The sequence below is a fragment of the Olea europaea genome, chromosome 14 (assembly GCF_002742605.1).
Source record: "Olea europaea var. sylvestris chromosome 14, O_europaea_v1, whole genome shotgun sequence".
Taxonomy (NCBI): Eukaryota; Viridiplantae; Streptophyta; class Magnoliopsida; order Lamiales; family Oleaceae; genus Olea; species Olea europaea.
Genome location: NC_036250.1, coordinates 12669195 through 12678940, shown reverse-complemented (window position 1 = coordinate 12678940; position 9746 = coordinate 12669195). Strand labels below are relative to the sequence as shown.

Below are 9746 nucleotides of genomic sequence, written 5' to 3'. Positions count from 1 at the left end.
TACTGAAGTATTTCTCCAGAACACGTCCTTTTATAGTTTGGTCTGTCTCAGACTCATCATGACGGCAATAGAATGATTAATTTTCAAGAAAATAAGTCCAGACAAGCAGAGAAATTTATAGAATGCAAGCTAATTTCTAAGCAATATTGATTATATAAACTGCCAATTATAAAGAACTGGCATTACATTTAAATTTACTTCAGAATGTACTAAGAGCAAGAGCAGCAGCAGCAGCAGCGGATTTTGGTACAACAGTTACATATATTTACGTCTGAACATTTACGACAACAACATGTGCATTTTCTGCAAGAAAAGGAGCAGGAAAGGAACTTGCAAATCTGGCTACATATGCACTCGTTAAAGCATTGGATATCTGAACATGAGCAAAAGTGGCATTTGGGCAGTCTCGAACAGTTCGAGCATGGCTTGCAAGTACATAAATTGCAGTCAGAACAGTGTGGCACCTCAAGATGAGGATAGCATCCACAACAGCAAATCCATGAAAGGTTGGAACATGATGATTCACTGCATGCCAAATAACTCTTGTATCATTTTCATAAGCATATATATCGAGAAGTAATAATATTAGACTCTCTTCTCTCCCTCTCTCTTTCTCTCGCAAACATGAACATGAGCTACCTATTTATCTGAATTAAGGACCTCCTGATGACCGACTATGGTAATTTTCTGAAGACCCTTGTGTTTAGGTAAATGATATGCGATAGTTCATAAGAAATTACAAGACCACTCGCTAGCAAAAAGAATATAATCCAGGTAAAATTATAATACTAGCAACTCGTGGCAATAAAAAAAAACAACGATCATGCTACAAAGTACAAAAAATTTTAATAGAAAATTTTGACAAACAACACATAGCGTGAAATCATTGGAAGATGAAAAAAACACAAAAATTAGGCGAATTAGGTTTCACCACGTCTGCATCTGTATGAATTCGATACGAAAATCCCTGTACTTGAGGCTTTTTCCAAAGAACAAACATCCCACCACAACTTACTATCATAAGAATTAATCCCACAAATCATGGCATCGTTTGAAACCATGCTCACAACTCATGGAAATCAAAAAGTAATATGGATAATCAGAAATCCCCCAATTCATAGCAATCGGGAGAAATGAAAATTGCAAAAATAAGGGAGTCTTTTCGTGTTTATAATGCATAACTAGAATTTTGAATTAAATGTTTTCTTGTATTAATAATCGTGATCTAGCTCCTATTTGATTGATTATATAAAAGAGAGAATAGAATTTCAATGCAATTCATTGCTTCTACCTCTCATTTTCAAATTCATTATTTATTTGAGTGTGCTTCCTTGGCTTTGAAGCTATGCAAGAGGAGCTCACAGCTCTTCATCCATCAAACTTTAGTGTCTTGTTTCTTGCCAGTCTTCCAAGAAACTACATGGTTTAATTATGTCTTTTAAGATCCCGGAGTTCATCTCCTCTAACCACCTCAACATTTCTGTGACAATTAAAGTACACTTGACATGACTATAAATCTTGTTTTTTTATCTCCTATCGCTCGATTATCACTTTTTTGAGAAATCGTAAATTGCTCGTCCTATCCAACATCTTAAATATTACTTCGAAGAATTTCAGTCCATGCCAGGCACAACATATTTCTGCAGTCGCCAGCCAGACATGGCATGCCAAGAACTAAATCATTAATCAGACTAAAGGGAATTTTGTCTTGAACCAACAGAATTAAGGTCGCAAAACAGATATCTTCAATAATAATCTATAATACATGAGAAAGAGTTGAGCGTCAAGAAGCATGTACCAGAGCCATTTCCAGAAGCCACAAGATAAACTACAAGATCTGCGAGTCTTCCTAGTTCTGCTTTGATTAACCAAAAAATATAAATACAAAAGTGAGAAATCGCCATTTTGTAGTAAGATCCAATGAAAAGATGTTCAACTGGTCGTTCTTACACAGGTATAAGAGGATCTGCATTTCCCGAAACAAAATCGACAACCCTGCCAAATTCACAATTTGTTTAATTGAGAACTGGTAATGAATATGTTTCATCCATAAATACTTCTAGAATTTAAGCAAGGCGTTCCTGGAAAAATTACATACTCTTTACAGGCTCGAGAAGCCGGTTGGAGGCTTTCAACAGACTTTAATTCTTCCTGGTTAAAATCAGATTTTCAATTGAAGATCTCATTCATGAAAATAGGCTTTTAAGAAAACTTAATATATCCAAAAAAAGTAATAACTATAAAAATGTAGTACTTAAAAAATACTTCTCCTGAAGCCTATAAATATTTCTGCAGTATAGGATGGTGCAAATCTCTATGTAATGTAATTCAACAATGTGAACCGAAAAAATAAAAAGCAGGCTGGCTGCAAAGATTTGCATTCATCTCAGTTTGAAAAGTGTGGAAATTACCACCAACACTTGCAATAGTTACAGCCATAACACAAACAGGAATCATATCAACAATGCAAACAAAAGAAAACAGGAATGAGATAGATCATACATATTTAGAACCACTTAAAAAGATAATTACCAATACTGTTGTATGGATACTTCAATTAGGGAGGCCTATTTGAGTCGGACGGACACGCATCAGATACCGACACTCTTCGGATACTCTACCATGATTACTTTTCTTTTTTATTAGACATATCATGTAAATTAAATTTATACTGTATAACCGAAGAATTTTAAAGAATTTAATCGACGCGTCAACAACGTGTCGTGTCAGCACGTTTTTTAAAAATCACATGTCGAAGTGTCCGACACACATGTTCGTGTCGGTGCATTATGCAGAAGAGGTGGGCATTCAGAGCAGACAAATGAGTCCACTGAAACATATTTTCTTCACTCGACACAACAGTAAAACGAGTTCATCACATTTTTCAACCAAAAATTGACATTAGCAGAAGCCATTGCATCAATTCATTTGTTTTCTCACAATGTGTCCAGCCAGTTTTTCTTTATATCAATGAACATAACATCTGCTGCTACAGAAAAAACATTATACCAAATATAAATATACCTAATGACGGATCGAACATGTCAAAAGAAATTGGCGAAGAGGTTTTACTGATAAAAGTCGGTAAGACATTTTATTTTCGTTTCACCAATAAAATACCGATGCTTTATCCTTGTTTTCTTAGTACTAACTCTTCCCTCAACAACATCAAACCACAGCATAAAATGGTTCATAAGTACTTTGTTTCAAGTCATTAAAAAGCCTGTGAATTCAACAGGGTAAACTGAAATCATTATCAGCAAGCAATATAAGAGCCAAATTCCATTAGGAGAATCTTGAATAAGTTGCCGTCGAGAAAAGTACTTGTTCCTAGTGGTCCAAACCAGTATACTATTTGATATTAAGTTGAAATGATTAGACCAAACATATATAAAATTCCTTGGGGCCAAACATCATGTTCTGTAAAAATTTTATCTTACTCAGCCAAATCCAAATTAGTCTTAGTAATTTTTATTTTTTTTCAAATTTTAGCACAACATGGAAAGTATCTTTAGCTAAGTCTAAAGTAAAACTTTCAAATATGTTTGTAGCTTTAAAAGTTACGTCCAAGTAATTTTCTTTCTCAAACGTGTTTAACTTCTGTTTAGAAGTTGTTTCTTGATTGGTCATGCTCAATAGTTGTTTATTAAAAACAAGGGCAGAGCCGGGGGACAAAAAATTATACTGGCTCTTGACAGGGCTCATACCTCTCAGACCAATGCCCGATATTACTAGATAAAGCATTATCAATGTAGAAAAATAATTTTTTTTCCCTTAAAAATATTTTCTTTAAACTGAAAAAAGATAAGTGGGTTTTGGGGCAGGCCTGGGCCCCCTCTTCCCCTGTTCATTAAAAGGTCAACTTACAAAAATACCCTTAAAATTAAGAGTGTTTTGTAAAATCATATAAAAAGTTTTTTAGAAATAAAAAATACTGCGTAAAATTAAAAAGTGACACAATGTCACTTTTAAAAATTTAGTTTCAATTTTCATTAAAAAAAATTTGCATACATTATCACTTTTTATTAAAAAGTGATGTTTGTCACTAAAAAAAGTGATAGAAATTTCAAAAGGACGATTGAAAAATTGGCAATTCAAAAGAGTGAGAATTACAAAAAAAAAAAAAAAAGACAAAAATTCAAAAAAGTGACAATTTAAAAAAAAAAAAGTGACATAAATTAAAAAAAGTTACACAAATTCAAAAAAGTGAGGGGGCATAGAAATCAAATGTTAAGTGTCACTTCTTTATTAAAAAATGACATAAAATGTCACTTTTATTAAAAAGTGATGTTTACAAAAATACCCTTAAAATTATGAATGTTTTGTAAAATCATATAAAAAAAATTTGGAAATAAAAAATACTGTGTAAAATTAAAGTCACACAATGTCACTTTTCAAAATCTTACTATCAATTTTTATTTTTAAAAAATGCATTCAATGTCACTTTTTATTAAAAAGTGATAAAAATTTCAAAAAGGCGATTGAAAAGGTGACAATTCAAAAAAGTGAGAATTACTAAAAAAAAGTGACAAAAATTTAAAAAAGTAATAAAAATTAAAAAGAAAAAGTGACGAATTTAAAAAAAGTGACATAGCTTCAAAAAAGTGAGGGGCATAGAAATCAAGTGTTAAGTGTCACTTTTTTATTAAAAAATGACATAAAATATCACTTTTATTAAAAAGTGAAGTTTGTTAATAAAAAATTATAGAAATTAAGAATGTGACTGACAAAAATAACAAACATTAAAAAAAGTAACAAAAAAAAAGTGACAAAAATTTAAAAAAGTGACAGAAATTTAAAAAAAAAAGTGTTGAGTAACACAAATTAAAAAAAATTGTATAATCTCCAATTCTATACAATGTCTTTAGCAACTATTATATAATATCTGACCATCAATCTCTACTCCCGATGCTATGGACTCAATTTAACAGCTCTAATTGTAAATTAGATCGCAAATCACAACCACCAGCAAAAATTACCACAAACAAGTTCACAATTCACAAATCACAATCAAACTCAAATACAAAAATTGAGAATCGTAGTAGATCCGAGAAATTGAGCCCATAAAATAAACAACAAAATTTAACTTCCATTTTCCAACCTTATTCAGCACTCTAGATAGAAGCCTAGAATCGGTATCAAATTCCTGAATTAACCTAACAATTCTGTAAATGCTGAAAGTGTAAGGATAAAAGAAATAATTGCCGATTAAAATAATAATTTGAACTGCCTGAAGTTGAATTTGGTAGTTTTTTACCCACCAAATCTAAATCGGGAAAAATTCTGTCGAGAGCTTGAAAATTTCTGGTCAAAACCCCCCGAAGAAAAATCTGAAAATGCCCAAAAAATTTCTATAATTGTAAAAGACAGCCGCCTCCCGTGCAATCTTCGACGGTCCCATAAATGACAGCGATTCTGTTGGTAATCACAGTATTGAGTTTGCTCAGGAACCTAGTTCTACTTGATTTTCCCTCTTCTACAACTGCTATCCTCTTCTACTTGTGATTGTTTCTTTAAAAACTTCGGATTGAATAAATAGAAAGAGAAAGGCTTGTTTAATGGTGGCTGTAAATTATTTGGACGTATATTTTACTGTTAAATAAAAAGATTAATGAAAATTTATTTTTTTAAGTGTATTCTTCAATTTTAGTGATTTTGGGCAGTATTGGGCCTAATTTCATCGGATGAAAATGGTAGATCCAATGACTTGCATGGATCCACTATTTGTTTAGTTTGAGACGCAAAAAGTAGTGGGTCTCGATGCTTATAAGTATAAGCACAACCAAACTCCGCACTAAATAAGCTGGTTTGTTTCTTTGTTGAACCCCAACTTTGAGGGTTTTCACCGTTCCGCTGCTAGAGCTTTATGAGGGAGGTAAATCGTAGGATGTGTCACACACCAGGCCAGAGAACAAGAGCCGTATGTACAATGCGTCTACAATGAGTCCAATTCCATATCTCAGGAATCGAACCCCCACACTGTGACTGCCAGTAAGGCGTGAAATGACTTCATTTCTATACTTTGCACTACTGAACTATGCCGGGGTAGCCCAATGGTGCAAGTTTACTTCTTATTTAGACTTGGTCAAACATGCTATATGTTCTTACATAAGAAAATAAAATCACATCTTTGGCTACCAGAATACCAAGGGCATATTTGATTCCCTGTATTTTTAATGGCGTGTTTGGGATTAAATACAACTGACAATAAAATAATTATTGGCTAATTAATCGCTTTGTCAAACATACCATAATTGAACAACATTAAATAATGAGAATTGAAAAACAAACTAAACGGGACCATAACAAGAGGGAAAAAAAATCCAACTTGCACAGCGAAAATTGAGTCGACCAACTGACCTCGAGAAAACCAATCTCTCTTTCCATCGTCTGAACATTGACCAACCCCCGCCGCTTCCCGTACAAATCCGGGTACTCCGGGGGTGACTTTGGCCGCGGCGGTGGCAGTGGCCATGAATCACCGCTTCCTGAACCTTTCATTTCTCTAAACTTTCCCACCACCGTCCACCAATGAATATAGTTGTAAAAAATATATATACACAAGCAATTTACAGAATACAGTCTCAGTAGAATTTGTGAAGGAATCCAAAAACTTCCCAGAAAAGAGAAGCATACAGCCTGCCTATATAGATAGAATAAGGAGATGCAGAAAGTGGAAATCCGTTGGGTATGAAAATGGGAAAACGAAAAGTTACACGATGAAATAATTACTGGGCTACTGACTCTTGGAATAATTATGGCTCAAATTTGTCAGTGCTACTACACATACATATACTACTACATAGTGTAAATGCCTGCATATTATATAAATGCATCATTTATTTCTCAATACTTGTTTACAGTTGCATGGATTTAATGTGATGCACTAATAAATAGCAGCTAGGAAAAGATTACCATAGCCAGAATGCTAATAAAGAAAGTAGTTGTGGGTCTAAATTCTAAAGCAAAATCAGTCTCTATGTCATAGAGACTGAGTAGAGCGAGTCTCTGTGTAAAAAGGTGGGGTTTTGCAGGAGTATGGGGTGGAGAATGGACGAAAAGTTCGTACATTATTAGACCACATGCCAATACTGTGTAGAGAAAGGGAAAAATGAAGAGTTTTGATTTGACTGTGCTTAAATAACTGTACAATCATTAGACTGTGGTAGGGACAAAATTTCTAGATATGGTCTAGTCATCTCACACCAAATTCAACCATTAGACTGTGGTAGGGACAAAATTTCTAGATATGGTCTAGTCATCTCACACCAAATTCAACCTGTTTGAATATGGCAAAGAGCAAGTTGTTTTGGTTGAATAGTTTTGTAAAATGTTATATAAACTCAAGAAACATGTTGGGGGCTGCTTGTTGAGCAATCTGCAGGCGCACCTCCAATAGAGGGCTGCCACACAACCCCCTCGATGTCCAGCAGGTTGTTCAAGTGATGTTTCCCAAAAATGTTAGCTAAAATGTCTTTTAATGTCCTGTTTAGGCACCATATGGTCTACGATAGGCTGGAAATGGAAAAAGAGTAAAACTCCTTGTACATGGGAGTTAGTGAGATAGGTAGCATTCATATATTAGTTGGGATAAAACTAATTTTTGTTCGAGATTCAATGAATATGTGTCATTTGTCCCTCTATATACTGTAGTTTGGCAGTTTTTCCAATATTTGTAGCAGGGTTAATAGAAAAAAAAAATATTTGGTATAACTAAAAATTAGATTTTTAAATTTTCATAAAAATAATGAAATATGTGATCAAAAAATTAATATACGTTATGAATCTTATGAAACATCTAATTAAAATTAATTATTAATATTGACTTATATTTTTATTACACAGTAAACATGGACTAAATTAACCAGGTCAACTTCTACCCTTCAAAATCAATGGCAGGCTCTAATTAATTCGATGGATGGATGTAGTCATATTTGGATATGACAACCTATACTTTTTATTTTACTAGTGAGGAAACGTGCGTTGCACATTAGTTGGTGAATATTAAATATAAGCGTGTGTTGGTGTGTTGATTGTTGAACAAATATATAAGACAAATGTTTTGGTGCAACATTATATGTATTGACGTAAATAAAGTGCTATAATTTGGAAGAAGATGAACATTATCTTTCAGTTAAGATTTCATTTATAACAAACAGCTATGTGCAACTAGTAAGAAATTGGAGTCTTAATTAGATTTTCTACATTTTCGATTAAATGTGTCGGAGGATGTGTCAGAGGAATAAGCTTACGTCCATAGAACAAACTACTGGAATTGGAACTTAGATCTAGCATAAAAATTAAGAAAAAGTACAAGGGAATATTATATCCAATAAATTGACGTAAATTCACAAAAAGTCCATAGAGGATGATGATTAACAGACATGATATTTATTTATAATTTAAATCAACACTTCCCAAACAAACTTCAAGTCCGAAGGCACGTAAAAATCTAAGATATTCATAGATACGTTCGAAAAATTAAATTATAGTAGGAAAGAGTCATACTTTCTCAATATTTTCTCTGATTGCATATTTGCAAGCCCGTTGCCATATCTCTGTAATATCACCATCGCTAAATCTTGGAGTATATTCGACAAGATCTCTTAGATGAATGTCTTTGAAAAGCAAAGATTTTCGAAGGCAAGCCTTGAAAATTTGGAAGTGTAATTGTTCATCTGGCACAGGGACATAAACTAATTGATCAAGATGACCAGGTCAATTATGTCAATCTATTAGTAGTCCCAATTATGAAAAAAAAATCTCCTTCATTCCATCCATTACAGTCAGAAATTGGTTGGGAATTCGATCAACAGGTGGCATATCGAACGTTACTTCCCTTTGTGACAATACGAAGAAGGGTTGCTATTAACTATTGATTGCGTTTGAGTAATACAAAAAAAGCTCAATGAAGTCTCCTCCCATTGATATTTGATCTTATATTAGGCCAACCACACTATGAGCTACTTGACGCTTTTAAATTAATATGATTCAACATATTCTAATTTCTTACATATAATCAAAGTGACTTCTTGATATGTATATGTATATATATATATTCATAAACAAAGTTTGAGTTCAACTATTAACTATGGTGATTCATAAATGGTTTGAATCATTGAATTCTCAATTACTACAAATCCATGGAAAGAAAATGGAGTCATAAGGATCATAACTTAGATTGAGCTTAACTAAATATTCACCATTATGTGAGGATCACATATTTAATTCAAAAGTATGTTAGTTGAGGAGAAAGTGGACTCTTCAAATTATAGATGGATATTCTGTGTAAATCACATACTGAACTAATGAATTCAATGATGTTCTTTTGGAAATCAATTTCATGTTTTCGTACATGTTTTTGTGTTCATGTATCTATTTGTTGATGTTAACTATTTTATGTTAAGTTGGAGTGCTCTGATGGGAATGTCATCTGATGCATTCATTGACCATTCTATTGCAATTGATCCTCAATAAGGTTCTTCTGCTGGGATCAAAAACTCAAACAGTTTTTGGGAAAACCTCTGTCTATCCATCCATGATTGAAGGTTTCCTCAAAAACCTCAACCTCCAATCATGGATGGAGGTTTTCTCCAAAATCTCCATCAAAGAGGTTTCCATTTTCATTTTTTGTTTTTTCTTTTTCTTTTTTTTGTTTTGTTCATGTTATAAATAATTTTTTTTCAATTTAAAATTCTTTTTAATTCTTTTCTCTCCATGAGAAAACTTAATTTTTTCAATTTTAA

General features: G+C 32.9%; 1 protein-coding gene across 2 annotated transcripts; it reads right to left on the bottom strand.

Annotated features, from left to right (window-relative positions):
* Positions 1-68: 68 nt before the first annotated feature.
* On the bottom strand, positions 69-8967 carry LOC111409214 (guanine nucleotide-binding protein subunit gamma 3-like). Of its 2 annotated transcripts, none has more exons than XM_023039221.1 (5): positions 6361-8967; positions 2099-2151; positions 1951-1995; positions 1799-1858; positions 69-525 (listed from the first exon to the last, which is right to left on the bottom strand). In XM_023039221.1, the coding sequence occupies exons 1-5, from the start codon at positions 6499-6501 to the stop codon at positions 210-212; spliced, it is 615 nt and encodes a 204-aa protein (XP_022894989.1). In that variant the 5' UTR covers positions 6502-8967; the 3' UTR covers positions 69-209. The 2 variants fall into 2 exon arrangements, with proteins under 2 accessions (XP_022894989.1, XP_022894990.1); XM_023039222.1 differs by having other exon boundaries at positions 1799-1855.
* Between the last annotated feature and the right edge of the window lie 779 nt (positions 8968-9746).